Source organism: Phlebotomus papatasi, chromosome 1 (genome assembly GCF_024763615.1).
Source record: "Phlebotomus papatasi isolate M1 chromosome 1, Ppap_2.1, whole genome shotgun sequence".
Classification (NCBI taxonomy): domain Eukaryota; kingdom Metazoa; phylum Arthropoda; class Insecta; order Diptera; family Psychodidae; genus Phlebotomus; species Phlebotomus papatasi.
Window position 1 is genome coordinate 69,502,458 of NC_077222.1, and position 25,924 is coordinate 69,528,381.

The 25,924-nt window shown below is 32.4% G+C and overlaps 1 protein-coding gene across 2 annotated transcripts in view; it reads right to left on the minus strand.

Annotated features, from left to right (window-relative positions):
• Positions 1–25,924, minus strand: part of LOC129799122 (aquaporin AQPAn.G-like) — a 60,227-nt gene that overhangs the window by 20,270 nt on the left and 14,033 nt on the right. Inside the window, exons 1-2 of one of the 2 annotated variants that reach the window (XM_055842775.1) lie at positions 24,503–24,664; positions 18,894–19,087 (exon numbers count right to left, since the gene is read on the minus strand). In XM_055842775.1, coding sequence (XP_055698750.1) covers positions 18,894–19,087; positions 24,503–24,551 — 243 coding nt within the window. In that variant the 5' untranslated portion in view covers positions 24,552–24,664. Of the gene's footprint in view, positions 1–18,893; positions 19,088–24,502; positions 24,665–25,924 lie in introns of those variants that run through there. The other variant, XM_055842784.1, reaches the window with a different exon arrangement.

The window sequence follows — 25,924 nt, forward strand, 5'->3', positions numbered from 1 at the left end:
GACACTTAGTAATCATCATCGCGTCAGATAATTTGTAAAATTTAAAGCTCGCCATGCTAAATTGGATTATTCAATGAGATAAGTCTTTGCAGGGATTATGCGCGATTTTTTAATCCCATGTGTGTTGACATGAAAATTACACTTCTATTTTCATTATTCTCATTTTTCCTCATTCACTTAAAGTTGTCATATGCTATAAAGTGCAACGTTTTATGTGATTGGAAATATCTTTCAATTGAATTTGAATGATCATACGTGATCTTCACATTCTAATGTTGCTATAGCCGAGATAGAGCAAGAAATCAAGATATTACCATAAAATTGTCAACTATCTCGTGCTATATGTGAATAAAATGGGCAATAGAGAGAGATACGGTATACACGTGGAAAATAAACAATACCAGAGAAATGATCACAGTTGGTGTGATCTTACTTTTCCATCACATAAGGTGAATTCACTACTTTACGCTAATTTCACTAAAATAAAAAAAAATAAATAATAAATTAAGTTCTTAATAAAAATTTTATACAAAAACCAGTAATGTGTCTTCAAAGTCTATTTTCCAAGAGAATTAGCCCTTTACTATACAATATTTTTCAATATTTTAAATATTTATCAAAACTCTTTTAACATCATTTTAATTACCATATAGAACATAATTATAAACAATTTTAAAAAAATACTCTTCAGATTTCAAATTTAAAATTTTCTATCGTTACAGAAAATATTGTATAGGGGGGAATGCCAATGCTTCGTACGATCCCAAGCTTCGTAATGATTAAATTTTTCCTGTGTTTCTTAATAAATGTGGCATGTTGCATCCATATTTTAAAAATTTGAGTAACTGCCGGTATTTAAAATATATTGTGAAGTTATATTTATTGAGAAACATAGGAAAAACTTGGTCATTACGAAACTTGGGATCCCCTACATTTGCTCCTACATTCCTTACATTTACTCATAAAATGTATCTTACACTACTTGGTGAACTAAGTATTCCAAAAAATTAAAGATTAATAAATTCTCTTCTATATATGGACTTGAAAAATAATAACCAAAAATTAATGTTTTTATAAACTTTCACGGATTTCAACAAAAAAGAAAAACTATCGCTTAAAATTTTTGTTTTTATCTATTAATAGAAAATATATAAAAAGAATATTTTTTCTAATTTATTTCAATTTATCCAGTAGAAGAGAATTTATTAATCTTACAACTGTTTTTGGAAGCTAATTGATGCATTATGTATCTTTTTCGATAAGGAGTTACGTGGTTCACGAAAACTAAAAACAACAGCGTACTTTCGTCGTATTTTACTCCACATTTCGTCTTGAGAAATAAGTTATGATCAAGTAAATAAAAAATACTTCGTTCAAGTACGACTTTAATACATTTTTTAACAGGAAATATTTGATTTTTTATCTTGTGATGTACCTACATTAAGTATTTAATATTATCCACCCTGAAGTAAGCTTTTTTTGAACTTATAATATATTTAAATTAAAATTTCAGGAAATTAGTTGAAATATAGTGACTTTATACGCTTGACTTGAAAAACTTAATTTTTCATGGTGACAAATAGAGAAAATATATTGTTATTTTTTTGCCTTCATTACCCAACCCATTCAACGCCTTAATTACAGGAGTAAATCTAGAAAAGGTGGTATTGGGAAAAATATAATATGTTCAAAATTTGAACTATAGGGAAGACCGGGGTAGAATTAGCCAGCAAATGAAGCTTTTTTTTCGCGCGTGATTTGTGAAAAAATGATAAGGTGTGTCTAATGTTTTTATGTTTCATAAGTAGCATTAGGATATTGGCTGTATGAAACAGTGTAGTCCAAATTTCTAAAATCCTTGAGTTTTTCTAGAGAGGATAATGAAAAAAGTATGACACATTGGCTACACTTGCCCCGACTGGGGTAGATATAATCACTTTTGGGGTGCTAATTGCCACCAGTTTTCCAGACGAAATTTTAAACTAGAGATACCAAATATTGTTTCTCTTGACAAACTGAAGTCCACTGATGGTAAATATGTCACTTCAACCTAAAGAAAAAGGCTTTATACGACATTTTTATGACATTCTTGTAATAGCGGCAAAATTGATGAAAACATTCTGAAAAAAATCTATTTCACAAATTGTTCATTAGAGTGGCATTATTGCTTGGAATATCAATAGTACTTTTTCATTTAACAATTATCCATGTAAGGTAAAGTACCCTTACTCGACCGGGTTCCTCTATTCGACCGGTGGGTCAATTTTTGACTATTTGATGGTGAATTTCATCAATTTCTATGAATTTGTCACTGATTCGTATTATTTAAAGAATAATTGACCTATTAATGTTAGATCATACACAAAATATTATAGCAAATATAATTAAATTGAATAAATAAATCTACCGGTCGAATAGAGGAACCGGTCGAATAAAGGGTACTTTACCTTATTAGTGAAAAATCATTGATAGTTTTATCCCGCCACGGAAGAGTGGCTACAACTGCCCCGAGGGCTGTTTCAGTGTTTATCATCTTATATAAAAAATTGAATAATTATTATTCAAGTGAAAAATATTTTTTTATTAGGTTTATTAAACCAGAAACGAGGTAAAACTATAAAATCTTGACTAGAAACTCAGAAAACCAAATGCTGATCCAAAAACTGTACCATCAAAATTACAATTTTAGACCCATTTTATAAAAATGCTTCCAAATTGTAGGATAACAAGATCAGAGTTATAAATATTTCTGGGAATATGGGGATGTGTTCCTACTTTCATTAAAAATACTTTGCTCGATGTACATTTTAAGAAAAGCGAGAAAAATCCACTGACTAATTCTACGCTTGGCTATAGGTACCCCGGTCTCCCCTACATGTTTAAAGAAAACTACTCTAAATACCTGTCTCCTCAAAACTGTAATTTCTATATTACAAAAGATATTTCTAAGAAATTTAAAATATAAATTTTTAAGGTGTTCGATTGTCAGATAAGCGAAATAAAAAAAAAATTTAAAAAAAAACAATTTTTTGAAACTTCTAAACCAGAATCCCACTTAAAAGCCCAAGTAGACTCAGCCTGATCTTCGATATTCAGTCTGTTAAATTATCCGGTAAATGATTTGACGAAAGAATTTACGATCAGGCATTCGAGGTTCCTTTCATAAATTTGCCTTAGGCGGATGTAGGACACTTTTGAATTAGGGTAGCTTTGAAGTCAGTTTTTTCTCTTATTTTTATATGGATCTCGACTTTACCATGTTGTAATTTAGCTCGACAAACCAATTGTGAAGCTAAATTGCATTATGATACACCTAAGTCCCCTTTGAAAATAGGATAAAAAAGCTTAATTTCAAAGGTACCCCATTGCAAAAGTGACCACCTTCCACCTACTTTACCTTTACCACCAAATTTTACAAGCTAAAATATTCTAGATTTAGCTTCAGTCAATTCGGACCAAAGCCCCTAAACATTATGAAAAAATTTCATACTAATGGAGCATTTAAATGTATCAAAAAATAGTTAATCTATCCTATCCATATCTTGTGGAAAAGACTCATAAATTCACTCGTGGTGATCACATGTGGTATCGTCAAATGGATAATGTTCACACCAAATCAACAAATACCATTAAAACCACAAACTAAAATTACCTGAAAAAAGAAGCACGGTTGAGAAAAGAAATGCTAAAAAAAAGGTAACGTGAATGACCCAAATTTACTGGGTATGCTTGATCGCGAACTTGAATCGTAAAATGAATAATTTTATGATCATTTTTTGCCACTCTATCCACTCCAATATTTATTTATTATTACTTAATTTACAACAACACCAGTCTTCATTGAAGAGTTTTGTGGATGTATGCAAAAGAGGGACAAATATAGACTACAAACAAGAGCCGCTAATATTACATTTTTTTCAACAAGTGCCCATTTTGATACATTAACAACCACAAAATTATGAATTAAATCAATTAATAATTCTTTTTGTCGGACTACATTTGTTGCTTGTCTGCCTTGGTGTGAAAAATTTCTTTTATTTTTCATTATGAATTTTCTTCTGTGTGTGACACAAATAAAACCAAAACCTCTGGATTTCTTTCTTTTATTTTTTTTTGTGCAAGTCAGCCTCCTCCATTGCTCCTGACATCAATTGGTGGTGATTGATGAAGGGCAAAATTAAAATAGTCTTTTTTTACAGCACTCTCGTCACAATGAAATACAGAGATTTTTAGTGTGACTAACCCTTTCTTTTTGCATTGACTTGTTACTATTGAAAAGAGGCCCCTTTATCTTCCCGCGCAATTCGTCTCACGTTAAGATCACTTGAGATGACTTGAAGATCAGCAATTTATCATACATGATCATTCAACAATCAATGACCATTTGATGAAAAATTAATATTAATGTCAACCGTGTAACAGTTTTTCTCACGCCACTAAACTCTTTTGCCATTTTGCTTAAATAATTAATTAAGTTTTTTTCCTGCCAAATGTGCCAAAACAAAATGAGAGATGTAATGAAAATAAATCATCAAATAAATCAACAGACGCCAATACGTCTATCAGGTCCGCTGAATGGTTGTTTCAGTGAAGAAATCACTGTTTATTCGATGTATAATTATGTAATTCGTGAATTTCGATGTTCAACCTTGATCGGTAATCGTGAGGTTCATGTGAATTAAACCCGAGCAATGCTTTTTTTGTTTATTTCATTTTGTCTTCCCTCTTGGAAGCATTTTTTCAGAGTAAGTTTGTTGTATTGATATCGTCGCTTATATCAACAATTGTTTTAATTATTTTTTTTTGAGATTTTCAGATTTTTTTAAAATTTTTTTTAATTGTCTCTATTAAAATTGTGTTTTTTTAATTTGGTTAGTCGACATGTTGTTGGGTAAAGTCGGTTAGGTGATAAAGCGTTCCGACATATGATGCAAGTGTAACAGGTTCAAATCCCCATTAGATCACTCATGTTTAGAATTATCACTTACAAGAAAACCTAATTTATTTATCTACTTAAGCCTGTTGTTAATATCTGAATCTGAATTTTTAATATTTCAATTTTAATGGCTCGGGCACACCTTTTAGAAAAGAAAATTTCATGAAGTCGAATTTCGGATCCCTTTCTTTTTCACATGTTTTGCATATGTCTATCTCATTCTCTCGCACTCTTCTTCTTCTCTTAAACATCACTCCAAATTCAATTTAGCTCAGTCGAATTTGGTATGCGAAAGAATGAGATAGTCATATGCAAAACATGTGAGAAAGAAAGGGTTTAGAATTTCAACTTCATGAAATTTTGTTGATCTAAAAGGTATGCCGGCGCCATAAGTATTTACTGACCAAAATAATTCAGATGAGAATGATTTTCTTATCATTTCAATTCTTCTTAAAGAACAAAATATTTATTCCAACTAACTAAAAGGTTTTTTTTTAAATATTTTAAATTTGAGATACTGCATTCAAGGCTATTTTTGCAAAAGGCTAATAAACTCAAAAAAAATGTTTAAAAAAAGGAGTTGAAATGTAATTAGTACAATTGCTGATAGAAGTGACGTTATATTCAATCAATTCCACGACACAGTGACATTAATAAAATAGTTTTTGTACAAACTATAAATATCGAATGGGTGCTCACAAATTGATCATTTAGCTGTTTAATATCAACAAGGGAGCCATCAATAAAAATTAATTGAAATGATCACACACTGACTGGTTCATATACAATCGCTTCTTGGCAATTTATGAATGACCACTAAAATTAACTTAATGCGTTCATTATAGTAATTCCAATGGCTCTTTTTCTCAACGCGACGTACAACTTCTTCACGATCGTAAACGAGGTTTTTATGATCATTCACAAAAAAAAAACAGCATGCAACAGTTAAATATGTTTTTTCTCTGTCTCTAGATGTTTAAATGTTCATTGATATTTTGTGGTCATTTTGCATATGTTATTATCACCGTTGGATTTACAAAATTCAAATTAACATTCTTTTAACCAAGGAAGGTGTCTACAAATTTGTAATACTTTCAAAATCCAGATAAAACTCCATAAAAGTTAAATCTTTTGCTCTTTTGCGCTTTGATCCCTACCGCCTATGAAGGTTTTCTAGCGAAATGGGCAACTTTTTCACATAAGATTGCGTCAACATGATGCAAAATTATTGTCACCATCCAACTTTAATACTATCCACACGTGTTTTGATATTTTAGAGAAAATCACCTCAAAATATACGATATTTCTTGCAATTTTGCAGAAACTTTTCATATATGATCATCTCAATATAATTTGCATGTCAATAAAATTTCGCACGAAATTTTGTCGAGTGTTATATCCCTTGGAATAGTATTTAGTGGGGCACGAGTTAAAGTGAGAGATAATTTAAATGGTGCTTTGAATTAATGGTAAAATGGTGTGTAGAACAAATTCAGCACAAAAAGTCACGAACAGCAAGAAAATTAAAAGTGAAATATGTGCATAAATCATTAACCCAAACGTGTGAGCTATTCATGTGTCGCCATTGAAGCTCAAACGGCAAAGAGTTTGATGACATCATTGAAAGAAACCACAGCAGACACCATGGGGCACCATTTCTTGAGATCGATCTCCTCAAGTTTGCCCCTCGATCACCATTGATCCGAGCACATTCGCAGATCGCACGAGATCACAAGAAGGGGTCTATCCATACAAGGTGCGTCATAATTTCTAAAAACAAAATCTCGGCTCATCACAGTTTGATAAATAGTAATGCGGGTAATAACATCCTTAAAAAAGAACTAGGTCGTCTTTGCAAGATATCATGACTAGATAGGGTTGTCAATCTAATGCCCTGTAAATTTGTGTGCAGTGAATCTCACTAGGATTCGATTCGAAAACCTTTAATTATCTAAAAAATTTCGGTGATATAAAAAGATTCAATCCCTGGACACTTGCTTAATAGAGCGAGCGTTATGGCGCCTACCTAGGAATTTCTTTGTCTACCTAGGAATAGGGGAAAGTACTCTCCCTTCGAATGTTTATGCCTTCGAATAATGTGAATTTTCTTTTACTTTTCATAAAAAATATCAGTAGGGGAGACTGGGGCAAAAAGTCACAAATCGAAAATTTTAAAATTCAATATCTTCCAAGATAAATAAGATAGCGGCTTAAATTTTTTTCCATAGATAGCCTCCATAGGTCTTCTTCAATGTCGTAAGTTTGTTAGAATTTGAACAAGGAATTTAGAAAATAAAAAATATCGAAATTTTAAGACCTATTTTTGAAATATTTTCCGTGCTGAAAATATTTCAATACTGATACTGATCCAAAAGATCCTTTTCTCCAGAAATCCTTTTATTAAAAACGGCCACTTGGGGTAAAAAGTAACAAAAGCTATGCAGCAAAAAGTAACAAAAACCGAAACAATTTCTGATGTCCCACGGTGAAAAGAAACGTCAATGCTATGTGTCCCCGCTTGTTGTTTGTATTAGTCAGACGATTTGCAGTCTTTTGTGTGTTTTTTTGTAAAATAGCTTAAAATGCGTTTTTTCGCTCAGATAGAGAAAACGGTGTTTTACAATCCCAAATAGTAATTTGGAGTAAAATTAACGTTGGATGTATGTATTCTGGATTCCAAAAACGGGTCCTATGACGGTCGTCAGAGAGTCGAATGACGGAAAGTGGGGAATAATATGACGATAATTACGGAAGTCATTTAACGTCATAATAACTCTGAGATTACCCGCCTACGACTAAAATATGACGCCGACTTCCAGTGTACTAATAAAAATTCTTCTCCTCACTGGATATATCTGAGGGGACATTTCATTTGTCAAATGAAAATATGTAATCTAGGTATTTTACTTAAATTTACGGAATTCCGTAATAAAGCGAATCAAAATGTGATAGTATTTTATACATGATACTATTTGCCCCAGCATTTTTGAGAATGATCACAAATTTATCTTTTAGAAAACGGCTCGATAAATATATTTCATTACAAAATAAAAGAAAATGACTTTCACAGAGTTGTAGAGCGGTAAATTTCCTATAAAACTGTGCTAATTAGAAGTTTTGGAGGTGCTCGGGTAGCTTGTAAAAAAATAAAATATCCGTTTTATAACTTTTTGCCCCAGTCTCCCCTATCTAATAAATATCAGTTAGCTTATCATCAATTGATTGACAATTACATAATAATTATGTGTAAGTCTTTTAGAAAAAATAAAAGAAAATTCACATTATTCGAAGGCATGAACGTTCGAAGGGAGAGTACTTTCCCCTACTTAGGAATTTGAGTTTATTTTTGGTCCTAAAAGCAATGGAGCTAAAGAAACAGTAAATAATGTCAACTAATGTAATAAATTCCTACTTTTCTATCCTCACTATCATAGGAAATATTAACCTCTAAAATTGTCCGTGAATTTTTGACGAACCCTGTATACTATCTTTGGAAGGTGAGATGTGAGTGACCAAAGCTGCTGGTTTGCTTGTGGATAAAGGCTCGCGGCAATGTTTTGGCCCAGTTCGCACGAGCCATGTCCGGTCCTCCAACCAACTCCTTCAAACTCTGCCGCATGTTGGTTGGGGTATTACTTAATAATGGTTGTTCTTCAGCTTAAATCGATTAATGTCGAATTAAGCAGTTTTTTTTTGTTCCTCAACTTCTTTTTCGCCGCTCTTTTGCATTGACTTTAACGCTTACTTTAGCATTGTTTTTCAAGATCTCGGGCAATTTGATTGCCGACCACGAGGATCAAGACGTGTTTACCATCGAAACAGCATGAGCATAAATCATCAGGCTCGCGAGATTGAGATTTTAAAGCACGATATTGGATGTGATGATTTTTCAAGCATATAAGTCATACAATATTGGCTTTTTGCGATCTCTTTCGCGGATCACACCATTCTCAAATGATCTTGTACGAAAAACCATTAGCATAATATCTGTGGGAAAATTGAGAGTGAAAGAGAGACGATCTTCAAGTAAATGAAAACAGAAGGCATCACAAAAAAGTCAACTTTACTCCCTGAGTGAATATTGTTTGCCAACACTTCTGTTAAAAACTTCACACCACATCAGTCGAATGGTTTGCGTGCTCTTTAACGCGAACGAAAGCAAAAGTGTGATGATCATTTTTGTAATTTTGTAATTGTTTGAAATGGTCACTTTATGAAGTTTTTGTCAGTGTTTAGTATTTCATTCACAAAACACTGAAAATGGGAGAGAGAGATGCTACAGGCTATCAAAAAAAAAAGTCTTTTGCGGCATGTTCATTTAATGTTTGTAAAAACAAATCGACCTTGAAAGACAAAAATTGGACGCCTTTTGAGTAAATAAGTGGGCAAATCCGTTAATATTTTTATAACCTACTAAAATAGGATGAAAACACTTTTTTTTTGGAGGGAAACTCCAAATATGTTGAGGAAAAAAACTTCACCTTTGAAATGGGTCAATTTCATTAATTTTGCGCAATTTTTTTGCAAATTTTTTGTAGGCCATGAAATTGAAATGAAAATTAATGGGCTATGTATACAAGTATTTTAGCTTTATATCGATAGTTTAAGTTGGTAGGGAACACTTTCATTGAAATAGATCTGGAATTAAATGTCTCTAATTTTGATATTTAATTTAAAAAAAAAAACAATATTCAAATATTAAACATTTTAAATAAATAAATAAATTAAACATTCGTCAAATTTTTGGTTATCAAATTTTTAATCAAATTTTTTAGGCATCAAAATTTAGTACCAAAATATTTGTTCAATAAAATTTTGAAACTTAAATATTTAGCAACAAATATTTTATAATCAAAACTTTGTAATTAAATATTAATTACAATAAATAATTTTTAAACTCAAAATAGTGTAATCACTTGTAAAAATTTGATCATCATATTCAAAGGCATCAAAATTTTGCGAACAAATATTTGGTCACCGAATTTTGCGAACAAAAATTCAGTAATAAAATTTTTCAACATTTTATTTTATTTTTAAATGTAAATTTGTAAATATAATTTGCAAACTGCGTATGAGTCTGAAGGAGACGATTAAAATTGCTCCTAGGGTAAATTAAGCTAATTCAAAAACTGCTCCAAATGGAAATTTTTCGCTACTCCAAATGGAAACGTCATTGTTTTCATGATAAATAGAGTATTAAATTTATTATATTTATATATTTTATATACCACAGTTTCATTATTTAGTTAATTTTTCTCCAAATAAAGCGAAAATCCGTTCATATTCACAAATTTTAATATGCTAATTTCTCAGAAAAATAAAAGTGTACCTTTTCACCATCGAATTTTTCATCGATCGACCATGTTTTCCAATGAAAAACACAATAAAGTGACTGTTGTTAATTCGTTTTGTTTAACATTTATGTTATATTTCTGGATAATTTTAGTTAAATTAAGTGCTAATCTTTATTGCTAACGGTACGTGAAGTTTTCAAATGAAATAATTACATATTTCATGAACAAAAATGATTTTTCTGAAGTAAAAAAAGCTTCAATAGGAAACCCCGGAAATATGATTGTTTTGAAGAGATTTTCTTATTGTTTTAAATGGGAAAAGAGAAAAGACCAAGAATAAGAACAAATTCTGCACTCAAGAGCAACTGAACAGGGTTTTGGAAGATTTTCGTCGCGGTTTCACTTAAACTGTTTGTCTCCAATTAGAAACTTTCCCTTGTCTCCATTTGGATTAATATGTTTCCAATAGAAGCATTTTACACTCGCGTATTTTTCTTGTATTTAAGAAGTTTTCATATTATATCTAAAGAATTTTCACTAAACAGTAATATTCTAGAAGAGCCAAGGAGCAAATTTATGTAATTCTCTTCAAAAAAAATATGAATTTAATGTGTTGAATTTTTTGTCAAAGTTAAAGCGTCTGGAAATGGTTTTGATTAGGACATTTACCCTATGACATTATGAACAACGCTCAATTACTTTTATTTTGTTAATTATGTGTTTGGCATTCCATCGAGAAAAAAAATTTAGTTCTACTTATTTCGCTCGTTTATTTCGGAAATTACAAAATAATGCTTACAAACAAAACCAATTTTGAATTTTCTATTATGAGCAACGCAGAATTAATTTACTAATCTTGTAAATTTATTTTAAGAGTGAAGGAGCTGTAGTTTTCAGCAGTCTGATTCACTCATGCACGCAATTTCGAAAACATAAATGATTGAACATTGCCTATTGGGGCAAAATTTTACAGAATCTCAATTTTATGCATTGTCTTTGACATTCGCAATCTCCACAATCCAGCTTATTGCAATAGCAAAACAATGCGAAAAATAAATGAGGGAAAGGTATTTTTAGTGCCCTCTCTTCAGAGATGAAAAGATAGTGGAGTGTTCCATTTTCATAAAGTAGATATAATAGATAAAAATTTAAATTGAGTTAAATAATTAGCTATAATTGCTAGTCACAATTATAGAAACTGACATGCATTTTAATTACAAATAATACAATCATGACGAAGAGATTTTCTTTAGTCTTTTCACCATTGAATTTTGAACATACATATTACACTGCACCATCATGATCGTCGTATAATGGAATAGTGATTACGCTCTGCGAAGCGATTAATTTATCAATGTATTTCTCAATTAAAGGCAATTTACTTTGAGTGGTTTGTCAAATAGAGGTAGGGTTTTTCACCTGAGCTTTTTTTTTCTTCTTTCAAACATCAACTTGACCCACATCTCACGCTGAGAGTCAAATATTTATAATTATGAGGATCACAGCAAGGAACATCATAAATTAAAAAAAAATCATATACGATCATCAGGGTGATGATTTTGAAAGTAAAAGTGTATACATAATTTCCGTCTAGAGATATCTTTTCCCATATTGAATAAGCATAAGAATAATGGCTAAATAGACATAAGACACTAGCGGTCGTATGTCGAGTGCCTAAGTGATCGCAAGCGATATCTCACGATGGAATTTTATTGACATCAAATGAATGGGCGATTAAGATCAAGCTATACGTGAGATCATATTAAGAGAGTCTCACTGCCACTCAACATGCGTGTAAATTTGAGATCATCAACAAACTCGGAGGTAGATTACTAGAACGAAAGTGAATGGAGCACACTTAATGGAGGGATTATGCATGAGGATCATTTATAGAGATCCCTCTCTGGCATGTATCTCTTTTTTTTTCATCTTCTTCTCTAAATTAATATCTCACCTCGAACTGAGAAGAAGGTTCAATCAACATATTCTCAAATACATATGTATAGAAATTGGCGCGACATTTTATATTTATACTTGTCGATCGTGATTGAACGATCTCAAGGTTAATTCGTCTACCTCTTGAGCACAAATGCCCAAAGAAATAGTGAAGAAGTTTTTTTTTTAAAGAAAAAAATCCTCACTTGTAAAATGATTCATTGAGTGTCACTATTGTGTTTTGTAGTGAGAGAAGAGATCGTACAAAGCTAATCTTGAAATTTTATCTCTCACACTTTTCCCTCACTTGGATGAACTTGGGCATTCAGTAGGGGAGGATAGGGCCTTTTCATTCATAATATACATCTTAAAACGAAATTTGAGGATGTGCTTTACGAACAAATATGATAAACAGTAGTAAAACTTAAGATGTCCTATATATAATAGTTGCTTAAGGCCCAAATAGACTAAGTTTAAAAAAGAAATTAAGAAAGGAAATTTATGCAAAGGATGATCCTAAGCCCTCAACTTATGACATTTCCATATAATTCTTCACTGCCAAATTTTACATATAATATTCTAAAGGATCAGCCTTTGTCTATTGGGACCACTAGTGTTAATAAAAGAGTAACTATAATTCTTGAAAATAATTGGTACACGATAGGCGGAATAATTTGTTCTAAATGTCAAAATGCCTCTTAAAGTCCCCCAAATTTGAGGTAATTAAAACTGAAAAATATAATTAGACAAGAACTTCATAACCGAATATGTTACTCTTGATAAATACAACCCGCGAAGAGCTTTTTCACCCTTTTGGTTGACGGCAGGAGTCGTCATTAACTTGTCTTTACATCCGTATGGTATCACACTTTATTTTCAAGAGATTTGTGTCTTAACAGCCGATGTGATATTAATAAATAAGAAATAATAAGTAAATTTTAGAACTTTATTTGTTTATAAGTCAAAAAGGGGTGGCAAAGCGTCCGAGGCTTTGCGAGCTGCTCGAACTCCCGAGAAAGAGGTCTGCCTTATATTCCTTTTTGCAAGTTTTTCTGGTGTATATAAAATTATGGTCGAATTTAATTTGTCTATAAATTACCACAAAACCATCTTGAAGTTGGAAATTGTTCAAGAAGGGGATTTCAAGAAAAAGTCAATAATCTTTTAATAAATTTATTGACCAAATCGGATGAAAATTAGGTTTTTGACCTTGAATAATTGAAGATGGCGATTTTTTCGTTGATAGGTGTCTAAGGACGAAATGTTCAGTTGGACTACCTCCAAGACATATCCAAAAATGAACGAAATCGTCAGGGCCAATTTTTTGCAAAGTTAGAAAAACCTCATTTTTGACCGATTTTTGGGGGTTAGGAAACACACGAAAGGGGAGAGGGAAAACTAAAGAGGTTGGGTTCGAGATAATGTCATTTGAGGAGGGGTCATCGAAGACCGGAAGTCGATATCTCTCACCGTTTGAATTTTATATGGATCAAAAGACTGAAAAGTGCGAAAAACAGTATTTTTAAAATAAAGCCATAACCGTTACTTTTCCGATTTATAACCGATTATGACCGATGCAATCGGGTTCAGAATTACAAGATCTTTCAAAAAAATAAAAATTTGTTCAAATCCGTTAAAAATTAGGCCCTACAGGCTGGTTGACCTTTGACCTTGAATAATTCAAGATGGCGATTTTTTCGGTGAGAGATGTCGAACGATGAAATGTTCAGCTAGACTAGCTCCAAAACATATCCAAAAATGAACATTTCAGGGCCAATTTTTTGCAAAGTTAAAAAAAAACATGTTTTTGGACGGGATAAAAGGGATGGGAGGTAATTTGGGTAAGTTAGTTCGATAGAGAATGTTGACTTGTGGGGGGGGGTCACCGAAGACCGGAAGTCAATATCTCTTACCGTTTGACAGCCAGGATGAAGAGGAGTTGAAAAAAAACACACGATTGTTAAAACTGCTCTCTCTTGGAGTTCGAGCAGTTAAAAACAGAAGATTTTGTCATAAATTCCTCATTAATTGCAAAATTTTCGAGAATTAAGGATATAGAAAATGGGATGGTGATAGATTATAAGCGTTTAACAAACATCCTAATTTCTTTAATATTTGCCATTAAAGTTATGCTTGTTTTGTATACTTCGTGAAATGACTGAATTGAATCAAAACTAAAATCGGTAGATAAATTGAGGAGCTCAGAACAAAAAACGCTATTTTAATAGGGAAATGCATACGACTTAGAGTTTTTTTTTGCTCCGAGCGCCTCAATTATTCGTCTATAATTGAAATGAAAGGACATTCCACGTAGTAAACGTATCTAAAAATTGTGTAGTGGTCCTTAAATCATTTAATGAGAAGTAAATGACTTACAAAGTAGGGGTAAGGATAACCCTTGTGAAATCTTGGTGAAGCCAAATTTAATTGTACTTTTATGTTAACTTATTCGTATCCTTTTAAGGATGAAGGACATATGGTGTAGATATCCTTTTTATCCCTTAAAAAGTAAAAAAAATCCTAATTTGAAAATTATTTGTATGAACGTGCGTGTTCGTCTTTTTGAACAATTATTGTTATTGCAATTATTAAGTAATTTAAAATGCCCCACAAATTTTAAATAATCTTTGAAGTCTGTTTTTTTTATAATACTCCGAACTTATTTGAAGAAATCAACTTGCTGAATTTTCTCAATGAATGATCTGGGTCGTTTTTATTAAAATTAATGCGCAATTATTCATTGATCACTGAATGCACCACAACTTACGCATATTCAGAACTTAAAAATCCTAGAATTTATTCAATGCTAGAAATCTTATTTTTATTACAAAACTATTAAAAATATTATTGCAATTATGTTACTTTGAGCAATGGTTTTGACATTAATTTGAAGAATTTTAAAAACTTAATTACAGAACTCAAACTTCAATCGTTATGAAGTTGATCAGTTGAGTGAACACAGGCCTCGGGCAGTATTTTAATAACATAAACGGAGTGACTCATATACATTTAACTGATAAGGGATTCCGATTCTCGAAATCGTAAATACTGGAAAGCCAGGGTATACTCCGTCTATGTCACCCTTTGAACATAACCCGTAACCCTTTCAAATGCTTTGGAAAAAACCACGAAAGACAAAACAGCCTCATCCTCCTCTACATATCACAAATGCACGATCCTTCAACCGATCAAAACATGTAGATAATATTGAAATTGATTTTTTCACTGTTTACCACTCAAAATCGTGTCGTTTTTGCAAAATGAAAAATTATCTTGTTGAAAGTGAATGAGGATGGCAGAATGGCAAGCAAAAAAAAAAGACATTATTAGTTGCGATCGAGAAGTTCACGGGAACATTGATCTTTTCTTATGGCATAATGTTTTGAAAGAAAATTGCAAAATATATTGTATTATCTATTGATATGGACCCACCCACATTTTTCACATGAATCATTGTGATGATATTTCTTTTTGATATTCTTACAAACTGTGACAAACTCAAGATCAACCTATACAGTGGAAGTTGTTTTTTTTCTTGCATCTTGCAGAGAATGGTTGGAGACGTGATCTTGTATGCCAGTCGCGTGAGACAATTTCTTCCTCACGCTGCAACTTATCTTTTTTTTGTTCATTTACTCTCGTGATCTCACTTATTAAATTATTTTTCTCGGCTGATTAACATTGAGATGGTAACAGCTAGAGGGGGAGATTTTATGATATTTTTTTTTGCACAATTACAGTACATTTAGTTTAATTTGAACGATGTAGGTCAGTTTAGAGCCGTTTTTTTTTATAAAACCGACAAAGACCAATATGGTGCAATCTACTTATGTACTGCTCTAATGCAAACGCATGATACTAATATTACTCGTTTTTCTTAAGTCAATGCACTCTCTTTCTCTCACTCCAATCCACGCATAAAAGGTGTGCTCCATCCATACATAATGGATTCTTTATTTTTTTTTTATTTTTATCTTTTTTGCTCTACTGTTGCCTCCACCACAGTCATCAATTATCTCTAAGTTTGCTCAGTGTGTTGAAAAATCAATTGAAATCATCGAACACTTATATGGTAACCGTGTAATATGTTCCAACTCATCAAAATAGCCTACAATTAGCACAATTTGCATCAGGATGTCAAATTTTAATGTATTCCTAAAACTCACCAAATTTTAATTATGGAAAATTTTGCTGAAAAAAATCTTTCCTCTTTTTTTTCGTCATAAAAAATAATTTTAGACTCTTCTGAATTAATTTTTGGCAGGTAAAGTGAATGGAAATTGAGGAAAACCTGTTGACGGAAGAACTAATCAGTCTGTGTCTTCCTGCTCACAAATTAACACATTGTACAAAATGAAAGAAATCTTATCTGTACGCATGTAGTTTATGATATCTATAAATCTATTTAAGTATACTTCAAGTAAAGTATTACACAGTAGTGATTTGTTGAGCTTTTCTACTTCACTGTGAAGCTTACCAGATTATTTTATAGTATAACTTTGAAGATATTTTGAAGATTTCAGATAATCTTACAAGCTTGATGAGTTTGATAAACTTAAGTACTTACTATAAAATAAAATTCACTGAGATTACTTGCTAAGAAAGTCCATACAAAATTGATATCCCATAAAACTGTCATCTTGAGACGTGCTCAAATGGATAATTAAATAATTAAATACATCATCTAGCGTTATATCCATAAAATAAATTTTCAATGTTCTTCATTGACTAGAACTTTACGACTTTATAAAATATTCCCCATTAATGTCAATTAATGAATTTTCTTCACAAACTTCTGGTAATTAAATGAAGATTCTCAAGAATTGTCCTCTGTTTAATTGTCCTTTAACAAAAATGTAAATTAATTGCAAATTTAGAAGGTTTACATCCAAATCAATTGATTTGTTCATTGCATAAGCTATCAAATAGATTTTCCTAATGTCAAATTTATCAGTTTTCGTGACTTAGACTTTTTTTCAAAGATAATTTCTAGTGCTATCGGTTCTAAGTACAATTAATTAACACAAAACCCCCAATAATTCATTCATTCATTTTCAACCGCTTATCCCTATTGGGGTCGCGGGCCCATGACATCCAATCTAGCAGCCCACGCCTGTCGGTCCTCCGCCACTTCAGGAAGATGTTCGGGTTCGATCCCGAGGCGTTCCAAGGCAAGATTCTGAATTTGATTCAGCCACCTTGTCCTAGGTCTGCCTCGAGGCCGAGGTCTCCTCACAATGGCTTGCATAGCTTTTCTGGGGAATCTTTCTTCATTCATGCGTTGAACATGTCCATACCATCGAAGTTGTGATCTCTCAACCCGAAGAAGCAGCTCCTCGACTCTTAGTTCCTCACGAACGGCCACATTCCTCACTCGATCTCTACGAGTGATTCCCTTTACCGCTCGAAGGTACCTCATCTCGGCAGCTTGTACTCGCGATCTTACCCTTTCGGTCATTACCCAAATCTCATGACCATAGGTGAGAATAGGAATGAACACAGCTTTGAAAACCGATAATTTAGCCGATCGGCTAAGCTCGACCTTCCTCAACACGCTTCTGCCAAGCTCCCTCATTACTGCAGAAGCCTGACCGATTCGCGACGAGAGTTCTGCCTCCATCCTACCATCACTCGTGAATAACACCCCGAGATACTTGAACTTCTCCACCTGTGTCAATGAGTCTCCACTAACAAGTAGAGTATGCATTTCACAGATTGTCGGGAAATCACCATTACCTCCGACTTTTTGTCGTTCACCTTCATACCTGTTTCGGCACAAACATTTACAAATCGGTCAAGTGTGCGCTGAAGCTCTTCTTCGGAAGATCCAAAAAGAACCAAATCATCTGCATAGAGGAGATGGCTCACCCTGAAATCCCCAATACGAATCGCATTCCGCCCCCGACTGCGTTCCATAATCTTGTCCATGTATATTATGAACAACAATGGTGATAGAACACACCCTTGACGCAGTCCAACACTCACTTGAAAACCTTCCGATTTGGATCCGTTTACACGAACACAGCTACTACAGTCTCTGTACAATGACTGAATGGCTCCTACCAATTCTTCATCCAGTCCGTACTCGTGCAGTACATCCCAAAGTTGTTCTCTCGGTACTACCCCCAATAATCCTATACACAAAAAGTTCTTATCGCAACCTATTCCAATAGGTCTACTTAAAAAAAAAAACAGCAATTCAATAAGAATTATGCCAAAGAACCTATAATTTAATTTTTAAGCTCAAAATGCAGATATTTGTCCACACTTATTTTACAATCAGTTATAGCATGTAACTTTCATGATAAATACTTTGCCAGCTATATTCTTTATTATACCTATTAAGATTTATTTAGTGTCATAAATCTTAACATAAAAAATTTGCATATCTAATGTATTTTATTCGCATTTAAAGAAATGAAAATGCAAATCTAATTTGTCAGTTGAGGATTGGTAGTACTTGCAGTACTCGAAAAATAATAAATTTTCAGTACCACTATAAATATTGTAAAAGATGTATTTTATGTGTCAGTTCCATCAATCAGTAAATCCTGAATTATTTAGTACTTCTCTCAAAACACGTTAAAGGTAAAGTTTTAGCTGAGACTCTCTTAAGAATCATAATATGCCATTTCACACTTTAACAGTTCCTCCATCCTCACAATACTTATTTATACAAGAGAAACTTACTTGAAATTAAATTAAAAAAAATAAAAATAGCAACTCACCTGTGCAAGAGTAGCGACTACAAGACCGAATGTGAAGGAAATTTGAGGTATTGATGGTGAGAAATCACCCCATGCTGTTGTACTCCCAATACCAATTGAGACAAGGAGGAAAGTTCCAAGAAATTCAGCAATCAAAATCCTCCAAATGTTCCGATTGTCTGTGATGTCAGAAACACCGACAATTTGTTTCATTCCTTTTTGGTGGAGTTCGACATAAGAAAAAAAAAGAGAAAGAAAGGTCATGTTACTTCAACGCCTTTAAAAATTAACACTCGTCAAACAATTTGTTAAATTGCAATAAAATCGCATTAAAATTTAATCCATTCAATCAATCTCTCTTGCCGTGGATGAAATGGCATGTAATGCGTGTTAACCGAATTACCAGGTGCAAAAATTCAATATTGATGGGATTTTTCGGGGTTGTATAGTACCAACATGATGTTGATTGGCACAGAAACATATAAATCACCCGTCAATCATGCTAATTATTGCGATAAATATCAAAGTAGTGAGATATCTTTTTTGCTAATATATTCATGCATCGCAAATGTAATAAGATGAAGCACAATTTAGAGTATACCTAGTACAATTTCCTGTATAATTTATGGGATGTGTTACTAAAAGAAGATTCGATTCACATCTTGACATAATTTGCTAATACAGTAGAGCCTCGCTATAGGCCATATTTGGTTCCAGATTTGACACTTGGGTCGCACTAGTCCATGTCATTTTTTAAAATTATCAACGACTTTTAGCATTGAAATTGCTCGACGGCTTCCACTTTCTTTGCGATTGTGGTACTTGTCCTCGCTCTCTTCATTATGGATCACAATTATCACAACTACTCAATTAAGTTTGCCAAAAATATTAAAATAATTATGACAACATTGCATGTCGCGTACTAAAAAAACATAACCTAACTTAAAGTCAGTGTTTTGAAATCAACGGTCGATAAATTGTGGACTGTAGAGCGATTGCCTTATAGCGGAGTTCTACTGTAATACCAAGTATAATACTCAATAAGAAATAATATTCTTAGGGAGGAGTTAATTGTTTTTAAATATAATGGGGTAAGGTAACTGTACCAAATTTCGGCCACTTCTTTTGTTCCTCAGTTCCATAAATTTTTAGTTTTTTTTGTATACTTCATTATTGTATACTTTATTTGATTATACAAAAAAAATAACAAAAAAAGTGATGCTTCTACGAATGATATGATATGAAAAAAACTTTGGAAGAATTCCGGAAGGGCAAGGAACTATCAAAACGAATGTTGCCGTTATATAACCGAAAGCAATATCTACATATATTTTTATTCATTTTAAAATGTATTAAGAATAATTTTAGAGAAAAAAACACGATAAACTATCTACAAGATTCCAAGAGTTCCAAGCAACACTACTTAAAATAAAGCAGATTAGATTAGATTACAGTCGGGGTGGTTCCTTGTAGGAACCGTTGCACCTAGGCCTCCTTTTGGGTTCATTATGCATCCCCAATTAAAATGAAGTAATAAAAAAAAATCAATTTGTATTAAAAATATCGCATTTAAACCTTAAAAATTTGGCGCTTACATGCAACTATGCCGATATTTGGTACAGTTGCCCTATTTTTGATTAGTTGCGAGTTCGACACGATTTTCCGAAAATACAATGAATTTTTGGAAAATATTACATGGCTAATAGACTAGATTAATCCAGTAATAATTTTTGTGTATTAATATTTCATTACAGAAATTATGTAAAAATTAGTTATGTACATAAGTAATATTCATATAACTTATACAGGCGCCATGTTACTGTATATACGAAATAAACTTATAATTTTGACTGTGCTGAGTCAACATTATGATAATACGTTTACTAGACTTTTAAGCACACTCATGAGAAATTTTGCTTTATCATTTATTAATAAAGTCAATCTGCTTGAAAGCTTAGTAGGGTAGTGTGGTACATTTCGGACCGGATTTTACCGTTTTTAACTGTTAAATGCATTATTGACTCCTCAAATTATTTACTTCTTTGTTGAACTTAATATTTATATCATATATTTTATCTAGAATAAATTTCCCACCAAAAATTAGTAAAAAAAGACATTTTTTAATATAAAATAGCAAAAATATAAAGAATTAAAAATGATATATTTCATAACCCTGTTGATATTTCAGAATAAAGAAATTTAGGTATTTCAGAACACACCGCTATTCAACATTTGATGTTTGTTTATTGGATGCTACTGGTTGGAAAAGTCTAAGAAGCATTGCACCAGCTCCTTCTCTCTCTCGGGAGTAAATATTGAGGAATCCAGTCTGGCATTTCACTGACACTTGCCGGTCACTTTCGTGAAGATCGTTCTTTTTGACATATTGAATTCTATAACTACAGTGCCCGCTCCCTAATCCGGATCGCCGTAATCCGGACGAGTTATCGACGGTTACATTTAAAATAATTTTGAGGTCATGTATGCATGTGTGTTCAGCAATAAAAATGGATTATCCTGTGATATTTTTGTTTAATAAATCAGATATAATAGCATAGAATTCTCTAATTATGTCTTTTTAATCGTTTTTTAAAACTTTTATACTAATTCTACAAAAAAACTTGTATTATATTTGCGAGACGTTGAACAAATTCAAAAAATCCATCCGGATTACGAAGCGGACATCTGTCATATTGTCTCCCAATCATCCGGATTACAAAGCGGGCACTGTACTTCTCTTAAGGCTTCTACACATTGGGAGTCATCTTCATTAAAATTTGCATTTTTGACAAAATTTTGATGTTTCCACCTATAGCAGTGCAGACAATTTTTTTTTTTTCAAAAAGAGCAATTTTTTGATGAAAATTGCTCCCAATCTGTAGAGGCCTTTAGAGATCTCTCGCACATGAATGCCTCCAGAGACCTGAATGCTTCTTCTTAGTATCGAAATTTCAAGAAAAAAGGAAATAATCTAAAGATTTTTTTGCATTCCGAAACGCATTCCATTGTTTATTCTTTTCTAAATTTACTTTTTTCATTGAAAGAGCAAATAACTTTCATTAAACCTTATTAACCTTTGAGTGCAAGGTCCACACTTCACTCTTTTTTCAAAATTACATTTCAATTTCTCTGATAACATACTTAGCTTAAATCGTGAAAAAAGTTAGCACTTTTTCTAGTAAAAAGTGCTTCGGTGGCAAAATTGACCACCTGAAGATTTTGTGAAAAGTGAATGTGATATTTTTAGTTTTCGCGCATATTTTATACTCAAAATTAAATAAAATTTCAAATGTTTTATGTTAATCTAGCTCGTAAAGAACTAAATAAGTCACAAAAATTTAAATTCTGAAATGTACCGCGTTCCAAAATGTATCACGTTACCCTAAGTTAATATGCTGAAAGATTTTCTAATATAATTTTATTTTGAAAGGTTATTTTATTCACTCACAGGATATTAGTACCCTCTAATTTTTAATATTATTATTATTTAAATAATTATAGTTATTTAAATTAAGATTTTTCTTGTTACTCATATTTTTTTATTATTAATCATATTAAGAGTGTATTAATTATAAAAAACGGATTTCAATAAAAAAGGGTGGTAAAGCGTCCCAGGCTTTGCGAAATGCTAGAACTCGAGATTTAGACGCTATACCTTAAAAGTATTTTCGCATCATTTACCGGTTTTCAAACGATTTCAACCGATTTGAACCATTTCATCACTCAAATGATCCCCAGAATACTTTTAAAAATAATAGAACTGATTTTCATATAAAAAAAATAGTTATAGGCTATGAATCGGTTCATTACCAGTTCAGAACCAGTTCAGTTTTATAGGAAATTCCAATACCTTTCTAAAGAGCCCAAACATAACCCCATTCGCTTGATAAATGCGGTCTCTGTTGTCTTTTTAACCTTTGACCTTGAAAAACCGTTATTAGGAATGATTCAACGGTATTTTCGTCTAAGGACGAAATGTCCGCCTGGATAATCTCTAATACATACCGTTTTCGAGAAATCCCAAAAAACATGGTTTTGGAGGGGAGGGATCGGTTTGGGAAAAATGAGAGGCATGTTAACGATCCTTGGGTCGATTTATGGGGGGGGAGGTCTCCGGAAAGGTTCCAAGTCGCTATCTCTAAACGTTTGGCCTCTGGCGACAGCCGGACGGACAAACGGACAAATAGCGTGACGACATTTCTCAGAAACCGTCTGAAACGTGAAGATTTGTTGACAAAGGTGGTCTCCGGGGGATGGGGGTGAAAAAATCGAGGGATTATATACTGCTCTCTCCGTGGAGTTCGAGCAGTAAAAAGCTGTAACAATAAAGGGAGTCACCGCCCTATTTGTAACCCTTTACAATTTACAATATAAAAGCACTTGATAAAGTTTCACTATACATTTTTAATTTACATTGATACCTTGTTTATATCAATTTAACGTGCTCGAAAACATTGTTTGAGCAATATGCAATGATAATTAAAGTTTGTCCTTTTCGTATTCAACACTTATTACACTGCATATCCACCGGAAAAATCTCTGTGTGAACAATTTTACAGCACGAACACATTGGCAGCCTGTATTTGAAATTAACTCAATAAATGAGTGGGATTTTGTACACCTTTATCTAACCAGTACAATCATTTGGTGGGAAATTGACGCCAATTGCTTCTTGTAATTATGAGCTTCCACTCGTTGTATTTGCATTTTACTATTGCATGGGATATGATTTAAAAATTCATGTCTAATTGGGAAATTGGTAGATATTCAATTGCCCGCGGACAATTTCCATCTCTCTAACATGGTGTTTCACTTAGCCATATCGATAAAAAGTCAATGTTCTTTTTAATATTTTTTTTTGTCTCTGCACACCATTATCGCCAATTTAGCACGTTTCAGCAATCTCAATGGATATGCAGCAAAGTCTCACTCATTCAGTTTGTAATTATTGAAGACAATTTGTGACCCATGTCAAGTAAAATGCACCTGAAATTTCTGTAACACCCAATTTGATACTCAAGTCCACTCACTTGGGTTACATATGGCATGTTTTCCAGCTCGCGATCAATGAATAAACCGCGCCTTTTTTGTCAATTCAATGAACACAGATATACACACAAAGCACATGGAATAATTGGCCATAAAATAAATATTAAATTAAATGTAGTTCGAGTGTAGAAAGTGTGCAAAAAATGTATATTCTTCACTATAAGAGAAAAGCCGTCTTTTCCTTCTGCTCTAATCTCCCTATCAATATGTGTATAGTGATCAAATTAGAAGGTGTGAGAAGGCACATTTGTGTTTAATGTCTTAACAGCGTAAATTGCACTACCTCTCCATTTAAGTAGCTGCACAAATTAGCAAAATGTACCAAGTCTTCCGCGATAAATCCTAATAGAGAATGTAAATAAAATAAATATAGTATTTTTTGCTCTGTACACACATGTGAAAATGTCGTGACAAATCACTATTATGGCACAAGTTGCTGTTTTTGAAACACCCTCTCCATTATTTATTAACCCACTGTAACTTGTAACTCTACATTTACCATTTAAATTTCTCCCAGTAAAACAATTAAAATTACCAATGACACTCTTTTTTATTCCTTCCATGGTGCAATTTTAACTAACCTTCTTTCAAATTTTCACGGTTCCATAGCTTTGAAATTATAGGAATCATTTGTGATTTGCCTTACTTTGAAACACTTTCAACTAAGAACTTTCACAACCTTCTATTAGAAACACGAGCGTTTCTAGTGCAATGTTAGATGCAACTGGATGTTTATTTGAACTGAATGAAGTCATAAGTATACCTTCCAGACAGGATTCACAAGTAACAAATTCAATCATCAATACTAATTGATAAGCTATGAATTCTACACTCAGCGAAAAAAGAGACAAAGTCAAAATAGAATGACCACCCCTATCAACAAACTAAGCATGATCAGAAAAATAAAATTTACTTTTATTAACTGGTTATAAGATTTCTTCTTTAAGAATGAATGAAGAAAAGAACTTCAGAATGAAGAAATCCACTTTCTTAAAGGGTTAATAGCTGTCTCGAAGCTAAAAAGCAAATATACATTCTGAAATTACATTTTCAATACAATAAAAATGTTTTAAGTAAACTCTTAAATTAAATTGATACGGGTCAATGAACGTCAGGGGATATGACAGCTTAGTAACATTAATTTTTCCAAAGCTGTTCGACTCCGAATCCAAACCTTCCCCAATGTCTGTAGGAGGTAGTTGGGCACTTATGAATTGGGCCAGCTTTAAAATTAGACTTTTTTCATCAATTTTTAGATAGAACTAAGCCTTATCATCATACAATTCAGCTTCACAATTGATATGTGAAGCTAAATTTTACCACAGTAAGTTCGATTAAAAACAGGAGAAAAAGCCCAATTTTGAAGCTGACCCAATTCAAAGGTACCCCACTACCCCCTATTTGGAAAGAACACTACTCTATTTTGCATTCTTATTACTATTATTTTTACTCTTTTGACTTAAATTTTTATTTATTTTTTGAACTCTGGCACTTGATTATCAGATATCCCTTTAAAAAAAACTATCCTTGCGATGCACAAGAAAACTTATAGAAGATTCGTCTGAAGTCAAAGACGCAAATATTTTCCGTTAACAAGTGAATCAATCACGAACATAAACGAAGTATTTTTGAAAAAAAGGAAAATAGAACTTTTGGATTCAAAAAAGTGAATTAAAAAAAATCACCTTATTATATTACAAGTTATGATTAAGGAAAAATAAGTAAATCCTTCATTAAAATACTTAATATGGTGAGAGTGCTAAACTTCGGCCAGTTTTAAATTTCAGCTACTTTGAGTGCAATTTCGGCCAAGCCAGTAAATTACTTAAAATATATTTGAATAGTTAATAAAATTTATTTTCTTTAAAATTATTTATTGAATTAAAGTTCCGTTTATAGAAACTTCGGTGTGAAAACAATATTACAAAAAATGTGACGGATCTCCAGTGGTTTGTGGTGAAGTTTAAATTATTTTAATTCCAAGTTTTTCATTAAAATTGATT